Here is a 23,685-nt window from a genome sequence, read left to right on the forward strand (position 1 = left end):
TTCTGTATGCCAGTATGGGAAGGAATTGTATCTCTATTTAAACCTGGTTTAATTTTTGTGTTTGCAGGACGGGATTCAGCCCGAAGGAACGAGCAAGACCAAGCAAGAGAGCGCCTGGCTCTTCAGACTGTGGTACAGCTTTGATCACAAGTATCCTTTATCCATTGATTCCATGACTGCTATTGCGCTTACAGTGCTACAGTGTTTGGATGACTGATTTAATTCATTATCGAAAAAAGTGTGACTTTCTTAGAATCGGTTTAATTCCTTGTGTATGACGACTCTGGTTCTCTGAGATTCACGTCCCCTCCTGCTCCATCAATGGCCTAGGATACAACCGCATGCTGTGCTTTTATCTTGTACATTGTTTTTGTTTTGCTCAATTTAAATCAAGCAGGAAACTGTTTTATTCACCAAACTTTACTGAAGCTCTTTTACCGCCTGAGGCTGCAGACCTGGGTGTTTGAACTCTGCGTTTCCTCTAAGTGACTTGCACGCTTGCCAGCTGCAGTCTTCTGAAGGCCGTGTCAAGTGCGTAGAAAGAAACCGGGAGTGACAGCCATCACCCGGGCCTGGGTACGGCCGTGCGATGGGACATAAGGGCAGCAGTTGTCGTTCGTCCACAGTTAAAGACCTAAAGGTCCTCTAAGTGACCTCTCCCAGAGTGACTGCTAGTCTCAGTGACTAAGCTAAGGAGATCTGGCAAGCGCTCCCCCGAGCAGCCTTGTCTGCTAATGAGCTTTAATGCGAGCAAATCAAGTGTAATGCTGGGACTGGTCTTTGAAACCTGTCCAGTATTCACACTCCCCGAGCCGGCGCTGACCTGCCCCTGTGAGCCGAGCACCTTGATGGGGCAGGTGGGAAGTGTGCGTTTCTGTGTTGCTGCGTCAGTGATGGCAGGAGGGGGTGGAAGTGGAAGAGGAAGAGGAGGAGGTTGGAACCGAGAGTCGTCTCAATCTTTGCTGCCCACACGACCAGTGCTGCGAATGGAAACTGCTCGTCTGGGACTCTCCCGACCCTTCTAGCACGTTTTTGAAGCCCCTGTGATCCATGTGACCTTGAATGGCAAGCTCTCATCAGCACCACCTGCTGTGGCGGACCGGGGCCATGCCGACATGTTAGACAGCAATGTGGTTCAAGAAGATCACATGTATATTGATTATGCAACCTGATGGAGTGTTTTTGTTTTGTGTTTTGTTTTTTCTGTACACCAGGGTTGTCTTTAATCATGTAGTGAACGTATGTTTCTTGAAGGTGTGCTTTCCCTGCAGTCAATTGTTTTGGTGCTTTGCTGTCTGTGGTAATTTCCATTGACCGTGACCCAAAATATATCTCTTCATCTGCCCTTTAGCATGAGGTGCACGGGATGTTCTTGCGAACAGTTCCTTTAGGGTTAAATGTATGAATGAGGCAAACAGTTTTGTTTATGTAGATTTAAAGAGAAAGAAAATGAATTTGTCCTGCGTAGATGGTAAAGTATTCTATATTTGGCAAATTCATAAAAAATGAAAAGAGACATGCTTTTACATTCCTTTTGTAATCTAATGCTCATTTGCAAACCACTTTATACAGCCCACTGGGAGCTGTCCCTTTGTCTTAGCTGCTGTTGTGTAAATGCCCAAAAGGACTTATTTTTAGAATTTCCTTCTCTTAATTGATAGCTTGAGGAGTGATGTTTGGGTTTGAAAATGACCGAACAGAGTGCTGACGGAAAGGAGAGAGTTTTATATAAAAGTCAACACTTACCTAAATAACTCCTGAGTGCTAACTTTTCTAGCAATCAACACCCTGTAGGAAAGCAAAGAAACAAAAACTGCAATTTGGTCTTTAGAAACATGCAACTGAAATTTGAATTGAAGTCTGAAGGGGAAGGATGCATGGTCTGCCTCTAGAGCAGCGATATCTTTCTTGAAATGTGGAGCGCAGAACTGTCCACAGTATCCAGATGAGCTCTAACTAGTGCATTGTACAGTCTGAACATCACTGCCCTTGTTCTCAATTCTGCACTTTTGACAATATACCCTACCATCCTGTTTGCCTTTTTTATTGCTTCCCCACATTGTTTGGATGGAGAGAGTGAGGAGTCCACATAGACTCCCAGGTCTTTCTCATGCGTTACTTCATCTAGTTCTATTCCTCCCATAGTGTCATTATAGTGGACATTTCTGTTACCTGCATGTATTACCTTGCACTTGTCCACATTGAATTTCATCTGCCAGGTGTCGGCCCACAACTGAAAATTATCTCAGTCCCTTTGAATAGCCTGTGATGATGACATTGTGTTTGCTGAGCCACCTATTTTAGTATCATCTGCAAATTTGACGTTTGCTAACTATCCCAGAGTCCAGATAATTAATATAGATTAGAAAAAGCAAAGGCCCTAGTACTGATCCCTGTGGAACTCCACTAACAACCTCACGCCAGTTAGAAGCGACTCCTCTAATCGACACCCTCTGCTTCCTATACATCAACCCGTTCATAATCCATCTACTTACATTACCCTGAATGCCTACAGCTTCCAACTTGAGGATCAGTCTTTGGTGTGGAACCTTATCAAAAGCTTTTTGGAAATCTAAGTATATCATATCATATGCTTTCACATGATCTACAGCTGCAGTTGCATGTTCAAAAAACTCCAATAAATTAGACTTTGATATGCTTAAATATTCCACAGGTTATTTAGTTTTTAGTCTTTGTTTTGCATCCCAGTATAAATACTGCTGACCGTTTGATGTGTGGGAATAACGCGCTGAAGTCAAATGCTGTGATCTCTCTCCAGCATGCGTCTCCTCGCAGAGACAGTTTGGAATCTCAGAAACCGCTTTATTATTATTTTCATTATTCATTTGATTCTCTTTTTAATGCACAGCTGTGCCCTGATCTTGAGCAATTTGATTAGTAGGGATTTCCTGGAGAGAGACCAAGCTTTTTTTAACCCCATCTCTCATCTACAATAATGTTTAGCAAGTCTTTAGGGGGAAATTATTTGCATTGTGCACTGGGGAAAAAAACTACAGTACAGACATTACACAAGCATTCACTGTTCCCGACCAGTTCTGGCCTACTCCTGCATTGTTTTACAGTGGCAGTGTTTGTGCTTGTCAAATTTCCCTTGGTTTTTAAAAACAGATGGAAAATGAAGGGGGTTTCGAAGCTTTGGGAGAAGAGAAATATGCGTGTGAACTGGATAAGTTTACAAACAAAGTCTTCTCGTATACCAGTCACGGTGCTTGGAGCCATTTTTCTGTCTTTATCGTGCTTTCGGTGTCTGCTGCCTGGCTTTTGTCTGGCGGGCAGTGGCAGGTACTCGGGGAGCTCAAATTCCTCCGTGTTAGGAGACCTCTGTGAAAAGCGCAGCCCTGCTGTTCCGAGGGTTACCAAATCCCAGGTGACGGAGAAATTCCCAGCCCATGTGCCCTGGCAGGAACAGAGGATGGTTTGTCCTGACCGCATGCTGAACCCTTTCTCTGCTGACATTTATCATGAAGGACAGCTCTTACTAATATTTAGTGTACTGCTTTTCATCTCTCTAATTGAAAAGATACTAAATGGCCAAGATACGGAGATATCCAGTAAAACACATCCTTTTACTGTAGTGCGTGTGTGTTTGTCAAGATTCTTAGGAATTTGAATGAACGAAGGCTTTGGGTGAGATGGAGAGAAGAAATGGTTCAAAACGATTTCTCCAGCACGTTCCACTTTGTGGCATTATATTCCCTCACTATATACACACTCCTCCACACTCTTGGACGATAATTCGCAAGGTTTAAATCCAGTGAATAGGGAACAAGAGCATGTCAAAGCAGTTGGAAAATAGTTCTCCTCTTACGTTCCAGCTAATAAAGTAAACGTCTGAGTGTGAACCATAAATACAGCCCGTGAATCGCCCGGCTCACAGGAAGATAGACTCTTAAGTGCTGGTTGCATTAGGAAGCCGTAAGTGCGGGGTAATTATACTGATGCAATTGATTTATATCCAGCAGGTCTTTCACGTAGCCTTTTGTAGGAACGGTAATGGCATCATGAAACATTAAAAACGCATAAGTAGCTTAAGTACAATGTCTGTGCGAGCCACTCGAGCCCATATCTAAGGTCCATATGCATTAAACTGCTTTGCTTTTGCCTTTGTGTTGCATTCTCACCACGGGCCTGTGCTGTGGATGCGTTGCCCATGTGAACTTGCTAATGGGCGACGCACAGTTGTGGATGGAGTACAATATTGGGTCTCTCCAAACCTTTGTACAAGTGCCTTTGTTTTCACTGTCCAGGAGATACGTTTCAGCTTCCTGGAAAACTCACTGGGCTCGCGTGGCTCCCAGGTGCCTGTTAAAACACATCTGAAGAAAAGAAAGGAGTATAGGCTGTCAGCTCAGACCTAATCATGTAATCTCCTGAGAAATACTACACCTTTTTAGTCTTATAAAAAAAAAAATATATATATATATATATATATATATGTGTGTCTATGGGTGTATTTAGGCATTCCTTATTTTGTTATTTAGATAACTTTGTAATTAAAATAATCCCATTCAGTCTTTTTTTTTGTAATTCCTTTTCAGGGCATCAGGTTCACATGTTGGCTTGCTTTAATAAAAATATTTTAGGTTGTATATACATTTCCTGAGACCTTTACTTAACCTTGGCTGTGGATGTTCAGTTGGCCCTGGCCCACTGATCAGGGTTAACATTGTGAGCCACCTCCTGCTGGCATGCTATGTGTTGCACTGAGTTATCTTGCTGGAGCAGAAATTCAGGAGGCGTGCGCATGGATTGTCACTGGAGGCCGAGTCATTTACAGAGCATTTGTGGAGGATTTGTTGTTCATTGTAACTTCACAAGGCTACAACCATTCCTTAATGACGGCGTTATTCTCTAGAACCATAATTCCTCCATGACCAAATTTCACAGTCTGAAGCCAAAGGATAATGGCTCAATGCCTTCCCAGCTCATATTGTTCCGAATACGATGCCAGGAATTCCAAAATCCTCCAATAAAATTTTAACTTTGCGTTAATCAGTCTAAGGATTAGGCTGTGATGTAACTAGTCTTTAACAGTGTTTTTTGGCATATATGTGTCACTGCCTTGTATGCAGGCAGTATGTACTAACCTCATCTTTATCTGACTGAAGCACCAGTGTGTGATCCCAGTCTTCTGCCATATTCTGCTTTTTGTACAGGTTGCTCTCATACAGCATATTCCTGTGTAGTCATGCTGCCGCTGTTGCTTTGGCAGAGCAGGTCTGGCTGCTCCCTGCGGTTCGGGGAGATCTCTGCTGCGATGAAGGCAAGCGACTGCTCAGCTCAGCATTGCAGATTTTCAGAGTTTAATATGGTCACCTGTCAAGTTTGTTCCTTGACCGTAGAAACCCTTCAGCTACTTGAAGCCGATCCTGACGCACAGTGGACCTCCGCTCACCACAACGCTCCCAGGATGCTGTGGGCCCCTGGCTCGCTGCCTGACCAGCCCACAGGCCTATGACGTAAGTACTGGGGCCTGCGACCGAATGAAGTGACACTGGTTTGTTTTGCACATTTTGATTTTTAAGTTTGTTTCTAAGGTTGATTTCACAAGTCCTGTTTTAACAAAACCCCATCCTGTTAAATGTCCCATGTTTACCGTCTAAAAATGGTGGTCCTTCTCTTGTTGTCGAGTCTTTTCCCTGAGTTGACTGCCACAGAGAAACGAAAGAATGGACTGGTGTCTTGTGTAACTTTTCTATAGCTACTATTTTTCTGGGCCGTGACTCTGATGTACTGAGAACATCCCAAATCTGATGGGTGATCGATTGAGTGCAATGAGATTGGATCCAACGTTTCAATATCAGAGAATAAAATGGAAAATCCCAACACTCAAAGCACATATTCAGGATTAATAAAATTACCACTGAGATTTTATGAGTAATATAATGAGTGTCTAAGTATTTACTACAGCCTTGTAGGTATTTTATGAAGTAGTGCCTCAGCATTGACACTGAAAAGCTTTTAGATGTCTGCATCAGAGGACGATGCACAGACTAAAATGGAAAGCTCTAGTCCTGGTTCGTTCTGGCTATTGTGCGACTGAAATACTTTGATGAAGCGAAGTTTTGAGGAAAGATAAAAGTCCTTAACTACAGCATATTCAGAGATCACGTCATCAAAAATTGACTTCTCCCCAATAATTAAAATGCAGGGAGATCTGGCGCTCCCCAAACTGTAAGTTAAGGTAACTTCAGCAAAGTCAATTTTCTGTAATACGAAATGCCCAACTGAATGAATTCAGTCTCTGTGCTAATTTGCATCATACCCCATAGGCGCATACTGACAGCGAATGACAACAATAAACCACTTCAGTTTTGCAACGTGACAACTTCATAGTCTCTGGAAACTTGTCTGATTAGTTAAAAAATAAAAAATTGAGATTGTATATATTTATTTATTTTACTTGTCAAGGTACATCAGTGCCATTAATTACACACACATCTAGAAAGCTAAAGCTGCTTTTCAAGGGGGACCTCTGAGATTGTGCGACGGCCCCTGTCAGTCAGATGCCTCCTCCTATTCACTGGATAATCCTGGTACATCTTTTTGGCACAAGACTAGATTTGCATGAATTCCTAGTAAGTAATTCAAGCTGGGAACAAGCCCGATACAGTATCAACAATAATTGTGTCCGCTCATCGCGTAAGTGCGTGAAGTACGGGACGGAGTGGATCATGAAGAGTCTTGATGTCTTTCAGTTTATGAGTAAATGGGTGTGATGCCACAGAGCTGTGTGAATCCTATTATGGTGTGGATTTCCCTGCCCTTATTTATGGGCTCACCGAACACCGTCTCTGTTATCTGATGTCGCAGAAGGACTGTACTAGGTGAGCGGAAGATGAACTTGAAATGACTGTCCTTTTTTAGGGCACAGTGGTTGTAAAAGCAGCCTGATGGTTAGGTAGCCTTCAAACCATTAATTCAGCACATTGTGGATGGTAAGACTGGCTGACTATTGACTATTGACTGAATATTGGCTGGGAGTAGCACTCTTAAAGAAATTGCACCGTTTTCTCCTGCAATTATGGTATGAAAGAGAGGATGGAAGAAAGAAAGAGAAGACCAGATACAGTAAACTGCAGATCTTTGTAAAGTTGGGGCACAAGACAGACTTTCTTCCTGTCTTTGATTGTGTATGAAGATTTACAGTGAAGGAGAAGTGCGTTTTAATGTCTCTGTCAGTCAGGTAGATAACACTGCGCAGTCTACTGTACACAGAAATAAAACATGCTTGGTTTTATCAGTACGGATGCAAGCTGGGATATGAAGCACTGGAGCAGAATAACTGCGGCATCCCAGATGATGGCAGTCAAGCCGAGTAATGGCTAAATCTGTTTGACGTGTCATACCGGAAGATAATTTGAAAACCATTGGCAGGATTGTCAGAGATTTCAACTGGATTTTTATTTTTATACAGTAAAGTAGTTGAACCTCCTCCCGATCCTTTTATTCAGCAGATCGAGCTTTTTAATTCTTTGTTTTTATTTGCCGTTGTCTGCACTCGCATCAATCAGGAGGCCCCGGAAGATATGATGTAGGCTTTCGGTTCTGTCAAAGGCGTTCATTTCAAGCCACCCAGTTATGCAGTGGTAATGTATGTATTTTTTTTCAGTGGTAGATGCAAAGGAACGCGCAGATTAAATTCATTGTATCGCCACAACAAGCCAAGCCTTGGGAATGTGGAAGATGCACATTGAAAAGCCATCTAACTATTTTATTCATCCATCCATGCATTAATTCAGCAACAAAACATAAACTGAAATCTTTTGAGGGAAATGCATATGAATGCTACTCCTACTTGTAGTCCCTAAATATATATGGGCGTGAGTGTTTGTGTTAGTGTATTTTGTTCAGTTTGTGTGTGCGCTCCCGTGTGAACTGCGCACTTCACCCAACAGTGTGAACGATGGCTCACCTCTCACCTCACCGTCACACGGTCTTGCTGACAGGAACAAAGGGCATTCCTCCTCCTTGCCACGGTTTCTGAAGCACCTCGAGCACTTTTTAAACCAAACTGAGAGCCTGTGGCCTGTTTTGTGTATCTGTTCATGAAGTGTGAAAGTAAAAAGCGGGGGGTAGCAGGAGGTCAAGTCTGACTCCCCTGTGCTGGTGTCTGTAGAATATGCATCACTTTACTATGATGACCGAGCGATTGGCATGTGAAACCTATAGTGCAGACACATAACCACTGTAATCTCCCCCAAGAGATGGCTGGAGTAATAATTAAAGCCACTTAGGCACAATTATTTACAAAGATTACAGATGCACTGAAGCAAATGCATTCTGTCCAGTTGCTGTCTGACTTCATTTTCATATGCCATTCATTTTTTATTCTTGTTGCTCTCATTTAGGCTCTTTGTAATGCCTATTGTATATAAATGCCATTGTATTAATGGTGATTTATATATCATACTAGGGAATATTCCTGTCAAATCCTACCATTAAAAAACAAACAAATAATAAATCAAATCGGTTCTGTGTATTTAAATGGAAACTCTCTGCTGAAAATTCACGTTAAAAATGACACAAAAACACTTGTATTCTATTAAAATGTTTGAGTCTCTAAACACTCACTTCCTGCTAAGGCATCTATAATGGAAAAGTAAGTGGGGGGAGGGAAGAGGTAGATGGTTAGCCATGAAAGTCTTTAACAGCAACTAAGTGGGACTCCCCCTTTCCCTTCTCCCTTTTTGTGTGACTCCTCAGTGTCCTTCATAAACAGTGTTTAGCATTTCTGTGTGTCCCTGTGTGTCCCCGTGTGTCCCCTATCTTCCCTTAGCTACACCCTGCCACTTCCCGCCCCCACCTCCCGTCATGTTTCACTGTCACTGTATCTGCAGAATCGGGAGCAGCTGAGGGACACCGACTCGGACCTCATCCTCAACGACGGTGACCTCACTCTGACCTACGGTGACACAGCCATCACTGCCAACGGGGCGTCGGGCAGCCACGGCCCCGCGGGAGCCTCCGGGCTGGGGATCAACGGCAAGAGGAGCAGCAGCACGTCAGAGGAGGCGCTGGAGCGCGAGCTGGAGGCCGGGGAGCACGAGCTGATCAGCCGGGGGACTCGCCTGGTGTTCCCCATCGAGGACCACGCCTGACCGCCCGCCCGCCTGCCCGCCATCCCCGCGGCCCAGGACACAGGCAGGGGGCTGGATTGAGACCCTTCTTGCCCCTGGAGAAACTCGGGCCATGTAGGCCGGCCATAGCTGATCATCCAATCGTAGCTCTTTAAGGAGCAAGGGACAGAAAAAAAAAAAAAAACAATTCTGCGGCATTTCATTCTCATCAAGTACGGACTGGAGGAAATGCGGCTTTGCTCGTGTCGGCAACCTTTATTCACGATGAGATCATGTGCTGTATGCAGTATAGATGTTATTTTTATTATTTGTATGTCGTCTTTTTTTTTTTTTAAATGCTTGAGCGAGGGAAAGGAGAGGGAAAAAAAAAAAAAAAAAGGAAACTTTCCCAGAGGATGTATTTGAAAACTTTACAACCTCCTGGGAAATGAGTTCAGCACACGATTGCTGTACCTCTTTTGAGAGGTGGTCCTAGAATCGAAAGGGGAGGAGCTTAACCAAGCTAGAATTGATCACTTTCCATCCTAAGACAAAGGTCGTCAGTCGGGCGCTTTAAATGCCTGAGCCAGGGGTAGGTCTGTGAAGCCAATCAACTGTCCTAATCGAGTCACATTGCTGCTAAGAGACTCAGCCCTGGAAGATGGGCCAAAAGGTCGCCAGGCCTCTGCTAACGTGTGAGCCATAGTTCATCCCCGCTAGCCCACCAGAAGACCCCAGTAAGCATGAAACTAAATGATTTTAATGTAAACCACCCTCTTTGTTTTGTTTTACAAGTGCAGTGGCTATCAAAGCATCACATACACATATAGACTGTTCTAGAGTCAACGATGTCCATTAATCGTGGGTTACATGTTTTTAAGGATCACAGATTACATCTCGTGGAGCTTAATGCTTCTGCTCTAGGTTCGAGGAAAGTTGAAACAGAAGCAGCTCTGATTGGTCTCGCTATACAATCCACTTCTGTGTCAGAGCATAATTTCAACGTGGGCCTTCTTGAGCATCACTAAAGTGGCAGTGCTTTATTGTGAGTAGCCATGAGATGACGAAAGGGGGACGGGATGCATTTTAGGCGATTTTAGGCGATCATGTAGGCTTGCTAATGGGAACAGATGAATACAATATGTAATACTTCTACATCTCCACTCTCTTATTCACCACTGTGTGAAGCGACTGGAGTTGAATTGCCATTTCAATGCATTATTTCTGGGACCGGAGCAATGCTCCTACACCTCGGATGGATCCATTTTTATAAATTTATTACTAATTTTTAGTCCATCCCGCACACTTAGCCAGCTATTACCGACCACTTCAGCGGTTTAGTATCGTATTCACACTTCATTCTCATTAACCTGATGTAAATGTGCTGTCCATTGCAGCACTGAGAGACTGTGTCTGCGCCCTTCCTACCTTGTTCGGCATTTTGTATTGAAACCATACCCACTGGTGCCAAGACTCGCCAATGTCTGCCATACACCTGAGACTAGCTATACACAGAGGGTCCCAGAGAAAAGTGGGCTGCACTTTAGTTGGTCACTTCTCCCAACAAGACCAAGTGAAGCAATACGAAAGCTGTTGGTTGGAATAATGTACTGGGTTGCAATGAAGGTTCAGTGGACAGCACTGTGTTGACTAACAGGCCAGAGGGGAGGCTGCAGGAAGCCATTAGATGTGCTGTATCGGCAGCATAGTGTTACTTTAGTTGAGAAAGATATCAGTTCTTGAAACGTCCAAAAAATAATAATGTAATTGAAATGCTTCACTGTAGTTAAATCTGTGTGACTCGACTGCTGTGTGTTTCTGGTTCGGTGTCGAGCCATTTTCTGATGGTCTCTGTGAAAGGATACTGTGACTTCCCATTCGGCAGAGGGTATAAGGCCAAATGTCCAAATTGACTGAATTTTTCTACTTCTGCTAATTTTGCGCAATAATGTTTTCCCACAGTTGTAAAGCTGTCACTCAGTTTAAAGTCTTTAGTTGCATCTTGGAGCTGCAGTGCAACTCGTAGCACTGCAGCGGGTTAGTGAAAATGTTCTCTGCAGGAGATAAAGTCTGAAGCACTTTAACTGCGGTTGAGCTGCAGTCATTATGCCGACGAACAAAAGGCTGTCCTGTCTGGTTGAAAATGCATTGCTTACTAATTGCAGAGAATCCCGAGTGGGTTCTGAATTTAATCGTGAATAACAAATGAAGTAATCACATTGTTTAAATGCGTCTCGAGTAATTATTACTAGGAAGTGAAGTGTGTACTGTTTGTTTGTGTTGTTATATAAGTGTAAATGTGACATGTATACAGTGGGCTCCAAATACTGTCATCATTGATATCTGAAACTCAAGCTTGCGAATGAGTGGGATGTGTGTTGGATTGTGTCTGGGGTCCCCAGTCCTGGTCCAGCAGGCATTCAGATCTCTATCAGAGCTGCTAAGAGAGGTTGCTTTGGTTCTGGAAAGGCAATAAACAGTTGAATTGGGTACTAAGGGGCTCAGGTGGATATAAAATCATGGCTGCCCTCCAAGACTGGGGACCCCAGCTTTAAATTTCTGCTTTTTAAATGTGATTTGTTGAGGACCTTGATCTTAAAGTCTTTCGCAGAAAGGAGCGTTTAGTGTGTATTACTCTAAAATTACAGGGTTATTCTGAAAGCAGTACAGCATTTCACACACGTACTGTGATCAAACTACATATTCCCGATGCACAAATAATCATCAATGGAAACTGTAACTCGCAAAGATGTTACAGCCTGGCAACTATTTGTAGATCAGGAATGTATAGTTGGATCACAATACATTCTTGAAGTGATATACTTGTATAATAAGCCTGTACAGGAGTTTGGATCCGAGTGGGTTCTGGCCACGTGGATTACTAAAAATCATTTGGGATCGAAAGCTAGACATGACATTTCAAAAGGGTCTTGGTCTGAGAGTGTATTTATGCTAAATAATTCAATATTGTAATGTAACGTAATCGTACATCTCCCTAAATGATTAATGCCATCCTTCCTAAAACATGCTTTATCTGGATCCCATATTTTCTTTGGAGCCCACTCTATAGACCTTCTAATTAATTATTGAAATGCATCTCAAAGACCCATCTGTGACTGACTATACACTTCATGGAAGCACAGCCACTGTCTTTTACTGGAAATATTCGGCTTCACTTTGTTGCCCTGCGGTACAGCCTTTCTGTGTTTCCAAACTCTTGTGGTCTTCTCTGTTTTTGAATCGGAGGAGAAATATAGCCAACAAATGATGTGTGTAAATTCTGTTTCCAGTTACTGCAAAGGGAAGTGGGGTGGTAATCTGTGCATTTGTCTTTTTGTAAAGTTGTTTGTTTTCGGGAAGACACTGAGCCGCTTCTTTTTTCATCGAAATCTTGAGGAAATCTGACCATTCTTTCTATTCTACAAACGTCTCTTTTGATATGGATTGTGGGTCGAGTTGACGCCCCTTTCAGCCTGGAAGTATGACTGGAGATTGTGCAATCATGAATGTAGCAGCCTTTAGATTTTCTCTGCTGTTTGACTGGCCGTGCGACATCGAGGTGGGACGCTTGCCCACCAGTGACCAATCGGCGGAATCGCACTTCTCCGTGCTGCGTGTCCACGGCCGCTTCTTCGTGTAATGTACGTCCTCCGGGGACATCCCTCCTCCTGCCTGACTCTCATTCAGACCCCTAGAAAAACCTTGCAACTGTTTCATTTGAGATGTTCTGCATGTGATATCTGTCAATAAAATCTGTCCTGCAGGCTGGTATTTTTTTTACTGTACAAAGGTTTCCTACATCAGCCTTCTTCATGCGGTTTTCCTGTGTCTTATCCTCATGATCGTTTGAAAGGCCCGGTCGGCTGGGGGTTGGTGCTGTCACCCTTAGCCAACATTGCGGCTACTGTAGAGCACTAGAATGTGAACAGAGGTTTGGTGAGGGCTTGTGTAACGGGGATTGTCATGTATGTGAGCCTGTTTCAGTGACATCACCCCCTTGGGATGTTGAGGGGGTATTGCAGGCTTGTGTTTCTTGTCTGGGCTGTGTGGCTATAACAGAATTGGGAATGTGGGTTTTTAATCTCAAAGGCTACAGCTGTGTGATCTGTAGCCCTGTGAGCTCAGATACTGAGTAGACCTGTGCAACACACAACCCTTAGACATCCGCTGAGCTGGTCTTCTGTTCTGCAACTTAAGTGCATCTATTTTCACCATTTTGCATATTTCAAAATCCTCATTGTCCACATAACTGATGGTGTAAGTCAATTTCCTAGAGGCAACTTCTTCAAGAAATTGCTCTTCCATTTTCCCTTCCATAAGCTTTTCATCCAAAGTTCTTAAGTGCATTAAGTATTTTATTATTTTAATTGGCAATATTTAAAAGATCCACTATGCAGGAGTCTCCATTTCAAAGAATATTATACTGCAAAATAACGTGGGTGAATTTGAGTGATTTCATTAACTTAAAAAAAAAAAAATAAACAAAAACATCACGCATGACTTATCCCTCTCCAGATTGTATAGTGTTGTGAGAAGATTAAACTAATGTTTATAAATACATATTAAAATAGCAGCCTGCCAGTATTACTGTATTACACTGCAGTGCATGGCTTTAAATTTGGATTTACACTGCATTGTGGAGCAGAAAATAAAAAAATATCAAGTTATAATCGCCCAAGTGCTTCACAGGATGCGTGGGCTGAAGGTGATAACCAATACAGTTACTTAAAGTAAAGCATTTGCTTAATTTGTCGGTCTGTTATTTTTATTTCAAGCAAGCTTATTTCTAATCTTACATGTACAGCCTTAACAGAGACAAAATATATTTGGACAGTTGCAAAACCCCAAGGACAGCCCAGTGAATTCAATCCTGTCGTTCTCCCCTGTGTTCTGCTCACCTCACCTTGTAAAGCTTGCCGTTGTTCTTTTTTAACCATATTAGTTTACATTTACCATTCGTGCTTAAGCATGCACTGCACAGATAAGGACCAGATGGGAAGTCTATAGAGATGCACGCTCTAAAATACTTAAAAAGTACAATCTTCATTTAACTGCACTCTGTTGCATGCAATTCCCCCCACACACGAGCCCATGCAGCAGCGAGAGGAGGCTCTGACTTATCTCAGCCCCTCATGTAATTCTGCGTTAATGAAACTCTTTCATCCTCCGAGCAGCAGCAACAGCAGCTACAGCAGCAGCAAGTTTAAACTGACAGCACTCTGCATGATTAATTTATTGCCTGTCTTTGCATGGTGCTCTCTTCACTAGAAATAGCTCGCTACATGGTATTTCCAAAATAACATCCAATACTGCGGCTGAAAGGCCGAGCCGCATTGTGAAGAGGGATGCTCGGCACTGATAGGCGAAGACTCGGGCTGCTTCCCCAACACATCAAATAACAACCCCCCACCTTAGGCCTGCTTTCTCAGTGTAACAGAGCGAACAGCCCTAGCCTCTGTGTCTGGGTTGACTGCAGTATTCTTGTTCCTTTCTGGACTTTACGTCCAAGAAACAATTGGCTTTAAACACTTTTTAAAGAAGGATGATTAATGTAGTCACATGAGGATTGGCATGACCCACTTCAACAAGGAGGAAGTTGAGTCAGAGTGAACATGTTTAAAAAAACAAAAAATCGGAAACGGCTGAAACGTGCAGCGAATAGTGTTGTATAAATATCCCTGTACAGCACAATTGGCAGTTACACAGGAGTGTTACCCCACTGCAGTGAGAAGTTCATCACACCCCCCCCCACACACACAAATGTATTGTGAGAGGAGACTGATGCGGTCTCTTCTAGTTTCACTTCTGCTAATGAAATTATCCTGACTAGAGCACGGCTGTTTATATAAAGCAACTGTAATAAATGGATGTATAGCCAAAGAATGCGATTTCTTGTTTCATTAGATTTTTTTTTACCCATATATGGTAATTCTAGCGTGCCCCGTTTATATAAAAAGACTTGACTGCTTACTTTGTCAATCTAATCATTCTTCCTCAGCTGGTGAATTAGTGTAACATCGAACAGAGAAAATTGACACCACTGGTAGTGCATATTTATTTTGTCAGCATTTAATTGTGCTATAGTATACAAACGACTGCCTCCACTCTGGTAACCAAAGAGAGGTTCAGCATTACAGTGTTTTACTCTGACACAGACAAAAACAAAGTGGATACGAAACATCCTGTTCCACTGTGCCTTACATATTACATTGGTGAGCCAAGTGTTCAAAAAGCGCTGTGTCTGGATCCCATGAGGAATACTGGAGCTCTGGGGAATCTCCCAGTACAGGAAGATGAATCCACTTCAGGGCCTGTTCACATGATCACATCACAGTCACTGCAAGATCCATACGACTGCTGTGGCTCAGCCATACGAAAGTCAGCCTGGGTCTGTGAGTTTAATGTTTTTATCTGTGGAAACTACAGGCCATTCTGCATTCCCACCCTGTCACTGTGAATTATCATAAACAGTGTTGACAAAATGTTACAGCATGTTTTTGCACTGGACACAAGTTCCCCTAAATGTATGAATATCATACCTGAACATGTTTCTAGTAAAAAAAAAAAAAAAAAAAGCTTTTAATCTACAACTACAACTATAACAACAAAAACACGAGAGGCGCAGTCTTGTGCCATCCGGCCTCATTGGATCTCAGGCAATCCTGCCCTCTACTTGAGCACGTCCTGAGCGGGTTGAGTGTGGATTAGAGCAGATTAAACACGGATCGCCGTGCCCGGGCAGCCGGCCGCCGCAGTGCTGACTGAACTCCCCTGGCCGATGGTGCAGGCGGTGGTCTGTTTTGTGTGAGTGTGAGTGTGAACATATATTATCCAGTCATATCAAAATATAATGAAGATATAGATACAGGTACATAACTCTATATTACACACACTTATTGAAGATCTAGTACATTCATATAAGTATGTATGTGTATATACACACCGATCAGCCATAACATTATGACCACCTGCCTAATATTGTGTAGGTCCACCTTTTGCCGCCAAAACAGCCCTGACCCGTCGAGGCATGGACTCCACTAGACCTCTGAAGGTGTGCTGTGGTATCTGGCACCAAGACGTTAGCAGCAGATCCTTTAAGTCCTGTAAGTTGCGAGGTGGGGCCTCCATGGATCGGACTTGTTTGTCCAGCACATCCCACAGATGCTCGATTGGATTGAGATCTGGGGAATTTGGTCAACACCTTGAACTCGTGATTCATCAGACCAGGCCACCTTCTTCCATTGCTCCGTAGTCCAGTTCTGATGCTCATGTGCCCATTGTAGGCGCTTTCGGCAGTGGACAGGGGTCAGCATGGGCACCCTGACTGGTCTGCGGCTACGCAGCACCATACACAACAAACTGCGCTGCACTGTGTGTTCTGACACCTTTCTATCAGAACCAGCATTCACTTTTTCAGCAGTTTGAGCTACAGTAGCTCGTCTGTTGGATCGGACCACACGGGCCAGCCTTCGCTCCCCACGTGCATCAATGAGCCTTGGCCGCCCATGTCCCTGTCGCCGGTTCACCGCTTTTCCTTCCTTGGACCACTTTTGATAGGTACTGACCACTGCAGACCGGGAACACCCCACAAGAGCTGCAGTTTTGGAGATGCTCTGACCCAGTCGTCTAGCCATCACAATGTGGCCCTTGTCAAAGTCGCTCAGATCCTTACGCTTGCCCATTTTTCCTGCTTCTAACACATCAACTTTGAGGACAAAATGTTCACTTGCTGCCTAATACATCCCACCCACTGAAAGGTGCCATGATAACGAGATTATCAGTGTTATTCACTTCACCTGTCAGTGGTCATAATGTTATGGCTGATCGGTGTGTGTGTATATATATATATATATATATATATATATATATATATATATATATATGTATGTATAGACCATACCTTAATTAGTGTATATGCATGTATATATACACACATGTACAAATATGAATTAATGCTTGGACATTCTGGCTTGTGATTGGTTCGGAGGAGCTCATTGCTACACTGCCCTGACTTCCACACAACATTAGGAAATGATACAACGGACTGAATGGTGAGGAACCGCGTTTTTTCTAACGTTAGAAAGAAAACCATTTGTGTTGAATAACAAAAGCTCACTTCTTCTGTAGTTGCTCCATATCCTAATGCTTAAAATGTAATGGTCACAATGTATGGACTTCATTCAAATGTTAAATATGTCCTGCTGCAGATGTAGTGCCCCTCAGGTAGACTATTGTTCCCTCCATTGTCTTCCCGGGTGTCAATCATTTCCCACTATAACCCTCCTCTTCAGTCCATATTTACTATATATATATATATATATATTCTCCTTGTCCACTGGGGAAGGCTGTACAACGCTCAGAAGTGAGAACCCTGTTTTCTTGTTCAGCTGTGTATTGCTCCTCAATCCTTCAGTGTCAGTTTTGGTGCACTGTAGCGGACGTGCTCTCCTGTTGCTCTCCAATCAGGCTTCTGAAACAAAAATGAACAGCAACTCACGGGTGGGATCGATATACAGTGTGTATCTGCTGATTTATCGGAGGTCTTCCCGGCAAGGGGAAGAAACTCACTGTATTACATTACATGAAAACCTGTCACTTGGGAACCTGGCGTTTCTCTTTTAACACGCATGAACACACAAACACAAAATACAATTGTAGAAGTTCAATGAACACTGTGTCCCAAACCACTCCCTTGCTCCCTAACCAGTGTGCCATCTTAATTTAAGGCACATCCCAATACCTTAGAGAATGAGTGAAGGGAGCTCTACGTGCCCTCCAATGCACCCTTCGACCAAGTATACACATGAGTACACTTTGGCAGTGCTGAAGTCCCAGAATTCCTTGTGTTAAGGGCTGAGACAAGTTAGAAAATAGGCACTCGTACAAGCTGTAAATATTTCAGAGCCCAGGCTAGATAAAAAAAGATTCTGACTTCAACTGTATGTATACATGGAATGCTGGATTTTGCATAATATCATGCCACAGGCTATTTCCCTGTGTGAAGGCCAAATAAAGCACAATCGCTACACCATTATCCCAAGTCTCAAAGGCATTTCTTGTTTAGGCTAGTGACAGGCTGATCTCTATGCTCTTCGATGAACAAACACATTGTTCCACAGTTCAGGAGTGGATTTTGGATTCATGAGTCACTATGAGCTCCAGCTTCTGTGTAAGCAAATTACGGTGTTCGCAAGAAACAATTGTTCCTTTTTTCCTTCAAAAGAGAATGGTCCTGTGCCCTCTGCAACTCACACACACATTCTGTGCGTTATTTTGTAGGGATTCAATATACATCATACTTTACATTTTTTTTACATTTGATCCCCAGGTCAATGCCAACACCATGTGTAAAATATTCAAAACATAAATATAATAAACAGACTCTCTTATATTTGAAATCAAATTTTCATACATCCAAACATTTAACCATAATGAACTGGTCTCATTTGCGTGGTGTATGTTTTGATGTATACCTTGTGGTCACATGAAAAGCTTAAAGGGAATTCACTCTGAAAACAAGGGCCTGGCACAAAGTCACATTTACCTGGTATTACTAATTTCCCCTGGTGATTATCCTAATTAATCCAGATGGAGGAAGCTACAGAGGTTACAGTTTACAGTGACATGAATATGTATGGATGCTAAAGCTTGTTTGCTGTCAGAGTGAGAGTGTTTATTTGTTAGTGACACAGGAAGCTTAAGTGGTGGTAAACGGTTTGATGTCCTTGTCTGTCACCTTCTCTTATGCTGGCCTTTGGACTGCCAATAAACAAACTGCCACACACGATGGCAGAACACCTCCCAGGTACATCTGAGAGCATTTGCAATTTCACAGTTTCACAGCAGATAGGAAGAACGAACAAATGAAAGGGAGGAAAAGGAAATACATTTTGCTACACTAATATCGTTGCTACTTCACGGATGAGTAATAATTAGCTAATTGCCCCTCTGTGGAATGAAAGGTTCATCTCAAGACTAGACATATGGTAGTTTCCAGGCAACCTAGCATTCTCCTATTTAATCAGAATAATAAATACATCAAGCAGTTCAAGTTTGAGTCAACAAGTTGAGAGAAACATGTCCTCTATGGAAATTTCTGCTATTTACACATTTAATAATTTAAATTAATGACATCAACCATTACATTTTTTATTAATTGAAATCACCAATTAAATGTTTGTTATCAGAAATCAGTTTATCATTTTTTAGATCACAAAATCAATTGTTGATATCACTAATTTATTTAGAATGAAAATGGCTTGCCATACTCTGGCTACATAATGCTACAGAGTAGTTTGATTGCAGCTAATATGACTCTCTCCAGAAAAAGTTCACTTTCACTGCTTCTGTCACTGGACACAATCAGGTTGTGAGTCAATGTTACATAAACTTACAGATCACCATACAGTGAATGGTCTGTGTGACAAAATAAAATACTGCTACAGTAGCATTCATATAAACAATTGTATTTGTTATATCAAATGTAACAATTACCTGTCAGAATGTACTCTAAGAAAGACCCTTACTGAATTTAAATTGGCACCACTGCTAGAGAGGAGACAACAGGCTGCTAAACCAGGTTTCAAGAGAATTCTATAGAAGCAAGTCTCATCTATTTCTAGAACAGGTTAAGGTTATGTTTGACCTTCAAGCTACATTCAAACGAAGGAGAAACCCATTTTTATAATTGAACAGTTGCAGAATAACCCATAGAAGGACAGTTTGATATCTGTCGTGCTGGCATGACTATGGTTGATATATGCAGTTAAATTGATTAATCCACATTCCTCTATGGGTGTCTTATTATTATTTTCAATGCCTCAGACACACATCAGAATGTTAGAATTCGATTCAGATTGTATCCCCTTTGAACAAACTAGGACACTGCACTGCATAATGTGATGCAGGTTTTGGGTGATTTTCTTTGTTTTACCGACACATATTAAATAATGATGTCTTCCATTTCTTTACAAAAAAATCCCTGCAAAATAAAATAATCATAACAGCAAATAAGAAAAATAATTTGTATAAAGTTAATAGAGAATAATTACTCATAAGACTTGATTTGTTAGACCGCATTGAAACATATAGGCCTTGCTGAGCAGATGCTAGATCAATGTGCAGTTATTGTCCCGTCTTTCTAATGGCAGTACCTAACAGCTAATAATAGGGTATGTATGGTCAGCTTCAAATCTCCAGGGAGCTTTAGCACAAAGTGTAACACTGCAAGATGGTACATGAAGTCGAATCATTACGGGATCTCCTGCAACTGGACTCGGGACAGGGACAAATTATTACCACTGCTGTTGTACAGCTGCAGCATATAGTGAATAAGGATTTCAGGGTTTCAGAGAGAAGGCTCTCTCCTGTGGGCTGAACTATACCCAATCAACTTTCATCCATTGATTTCAGAAGATCTCGGTTAAAACCAGTAATTTCACATAGTCTGAAATGATACTATATTCATCTGTGTTTTATCATCCAAATCATCTCGGTAGTTCATGAAAAGCCACGTTTAATTCTTGAAACTGCATTGTGGCCTAAACGTGGCTTTCAAATAGTCGTGTTAAGCGCATTGCTTGTACACAGTAAAAACTATAAAGAGTTTAATCAATACACAATCGAGTGTATATGTTTTTTTTCTCGTTTATAAATTGCTTGAAGTGTTTCAAATCGAATTACATCTGTAACCTGCAGTCCATTAAAACCAGTACATAAAAGAAATGTATAATTTAATAAGTTTACATTAACACAACATACACAGTATATGCGTTTGTTTGCCTGGAGCATCCTCTCTCATTTACACAAATTATATGTTGATGAAAAAAACAGACAAAAACAAAAAACGGATACATCAGTTCCCACCAAATACAACAGTTGATGATTTGACCTGTTTTCGTTGATTTGTTGTTTTGTCTTCTTCAGGTGGAAAGAGTTGTGGTGAAGAGGCTCATGTTGTGTGTGAACCGTAGCTCTGTTTAAACGTCACCACAACGTTTGCAGGCGGATTGGATGGACACAAGGCCTTGCAGCATCACCTCTTGAGCATTTTCTCTCTTCAGATCGGATTTTAGGTGGTTTGCTCTGCCCTAGGCCGCCACAGAGCAATGTTCCAGTCTATACAGTTGATGTAAAACACTGACATCTGCTCGTGTTTTGGAGCTTGTAATTTTGATCCTTTTTTTCCTCTGTCCAGATTAAAATGTGTGGATCATGTTGGAAATGTGTGGTTTTAATCACTGCCGTCTGCTTGCTGTGGGGTTTCGAAACATGCTTGTTTACAAAGCTGACATTTTGAAACACAAAACCAGGAACAAAAATACTTCAAACTTAAAAAGTCCAAAGTTTATAGTTTGACAAAGTATGTTTGTTCCTGATACTTTGCAAATAGTATACGCCCATATAGAGTTCTTTATTGAGACTGGTCCAGAAGTGGGGCCGTGTCACTTTATTATAAAGTATAGCATGATAATTAATACAGACATTTCACTTCAATTAAAACGCATACGCACCACCGCCACCTCATTATTGACGCACTTGCCTCTGAATATCATTAACCTCATTATTGTTCAAATACCCATAGGCTGCTGTGATTTGTAGTGTAGGAGGCCTGTGCAATGAGTTACTTTTACCTTGTGCCCTACTAATTAGAGGCAAAAGAATAATGAGTGCATTCTTTAAAAAAATACACAGTGCAGTATAACAATTAGGTTACACTGTGCAGCGTATTAACCTATTTCTTTCGGTGTTTCTAGATGAATTGCGGTCTCTTTATCATGTCTTGAGGCCTGTAATAAAACTAAAGTAGGCTATACAGTATTTGTGGCTTTCTTTGTCTAGCTATATCGGGTGTTATATATGACACACACACACACACGTATATGTACTTAAATATTACAAAAATACAATTGGTCGCATTAGGAAGTCTTTTACAGTGTGTTCAAAAACAGTTCTTAAAAAATGTTTGAATGTTACCTCCATGCACGCTTTTGAGAAGGTCTACGTTTTATCCACATTGGTCTTCTGGTAGCCCAGCCGGCGCATGACCTCGCTGCAGTACGTTTCCACCTGGCTGATCTGCTCCACACTCAGCCTCTCCCTCCAAGCGTGGATGGCCTCCTTGGCATTCCTGGAAGATATCAAAAACGGCTTGTCTGAGGAGTAGCCCTCGCCGTGGGTCATGTTCAACACAAACTTGTCCATGGCTGCAAAGGAGCCGAGGTTGGAGAAGCGGAACATCCTCTGGAGCTCCTGGACGGGACGCATGACGAGGTCTTCGTAGCGCAGCTGGATGTAATTCCTCTTCACCCACTGGGGCGCGTTTCTGATGATCAGCATGTCACCGAGCCAGTTGTCGCAGATGAGCTCCATGGCGCTGGACACATAGTTCTCCGCCCGGTTGGACCTGCTGGGCACCAGGAGGCGCTTGAATTTGTCCGTCTGTTTCTTGCTCCTCAGCACTTGGATGCTCTCCTTGACCAGCGCCTGTTTGGACTTCAACCTGGAGTTGTGCACCGCTCGGGGGTCCCTGAACAGTTGGATGATTTGCAGGTTCAGCCCGGGGTCTCGGATCAAGGGGACCAGGATGCCCAGGTCTAGGACCCGAACGTCTTTGATGACAACCACCGGGTACTTCTTGCACTCCCTCTCCAAATCCCTGATGTCCCTGGCAGGGCACTTCTCACAGACGTCTCCCCTGATGAGCCCGATCTGGTCCCTCTTATAGGCTGGGCATAACGGTTCAGAGCAGATAACCTTGTTGGTCTTCCAGCCGAAGATGAACGAGGTGCTGATGTTTTTAGTGCCGGCGTACAGTTTCAGCACGGAGAAGTCGCAGCGGAACAGGGAGTTCATCATGTCCCGCACGGCTCCCTGCAGGCTGCCCGCATCTCCCGGGTACAGAGCCTGCCACATAGTCCACATGGGCTCGTACAGGTAAAACACATCAGGGTGCTGGTTGAATAACTCCCCCAGAAACGACGAGCCAGTCCTCCACGTTGCGTGCAAATAAATGTGCGTTTTGGTGCGGTTCCTAGTGCCCATCTCCTCCACGACTTCAGTCTCATTGCTCGCCTTGTCCACAGTGCTCCACAATTCCATAGAGCTCTCCAGATCAGGGCACCTCTGCTGCTGAGGTCCATATTTGACCTGACCCGTTTTGGTCTTGTAATCCAGCATGTAGGGAATGAACAGGAGCAGCACGGAGTAGCCTATGATTAAAATCAAGTATCTCTTCTGCATCCGTCTCTTCATTTCCTCAGTAGCAGACCGGTGCTGCCGCGTCCCTCTCGCCTGTGAGCCAGCGCTCCCAGCAAACTTCACACAGAGACTCAAACCAACAGAGCCCGTCAATCCCTGCTAAACACGCCCACTGCGCTTCACAATAAAAGCTGGTTTAAAAGGTCCAACACCCATCACAAATCAATTGTCAGTAAAAAGACACATATAATATACTTTGCTTTTCACTGTAGCGCAAGAGACTTAGACCAGACAATAACCGAATTAATCGATTTCATTGACAGAATACTACTTCACCTAAAAGGCATTTTTAAAGACATTACGCAAAATAAATGCATATTCAAATCATCATCATCATCCTCCTCAT

The 23,685-nt window shown here is 42.7% G+C and overlaps 2 protein-coding genes across 4 annotated transcripts in view; one reads left to right on the top strand and one right to left on the bottom strand.

The window, feature by feature from the left end:
- Nucleotides 1-12,849, top strand: part of slc9a7 (solute carrier family 9 member 7) — a 44,010-nt gene extending 31,161 nt beyond the window's left edge. For both annotated transcript variants that reach the window (XM_066706073.1, XM_066706074.1), the window contains 3 exons: nt 68-150; nt 5,375-5,480; nt 8,862-12,849. In XM_066706073.1, the coding sequence (XP_066562170.1) occupies nt 68-150; nt 5,375-5,480; nt 8,862-9,122 (450 nt within the window). In that variant the 3' untranslated portion in view covers nt 9,123-12,849. The remainder of the gene's footprint in view (nt 1-67; nt 151-5,374; nt 5,481-8,861) is intronic.
- Nucleotides 12,850-16,958: 4,109 nt separating this feature from the next.
- Nucleotides 16,959-23,589, bottom strand: chst7 (carbohydrate (N-acetylglucosamine 6-O) sulfotransferase 7). 2 transcript variants are annotated; one of them, XM_066706075.1, is made up of 2 exons: nt 22,056-23,589; nt 16,959-17,550 (listed from the first exon to the last, which is right to left on the bottom strand). In XM_066706075.1, the coding sequence occupies exon 1, from the start codon at nt 23,331-23,333 to the stop codon at nt 22,080-22,082; it is 1,254 nt and encodes a 417-aa protein (XP_066562172.1). In that variant the 5' UTR covers nt 23,334-23,589; the 3' UTR covers nt 16,959-17,550; nt 22,056-22,079. The 2 variants fall into 2 exon arrangements, with proteins under 2 accessions (XP_066562172.1, XP_066562173.1); XM_066706076.1 differs by lacking the exon at nt 16,959-17,550 and adding an exon at nt 18,898-21,333.
- Nucleotides 23,590-23,685: the final 96 nt, after the last annotated feature.

The sequence above is a fragment of the Amia ocellicauda genome, chromosome 6, assembly GCF_036373705.1.
Source record: "Amia ocellicauda isolate fAmiCal2 chromosome 6, fAmiCal2.hap1, whole genome shotgun sequence".
NCBI classification, from domain to species: Eukaryota; Metazoa; Chordata; class Actinopteri; order Amiiformes; family Amiidae; genus Amia; species Amia ocellicauda.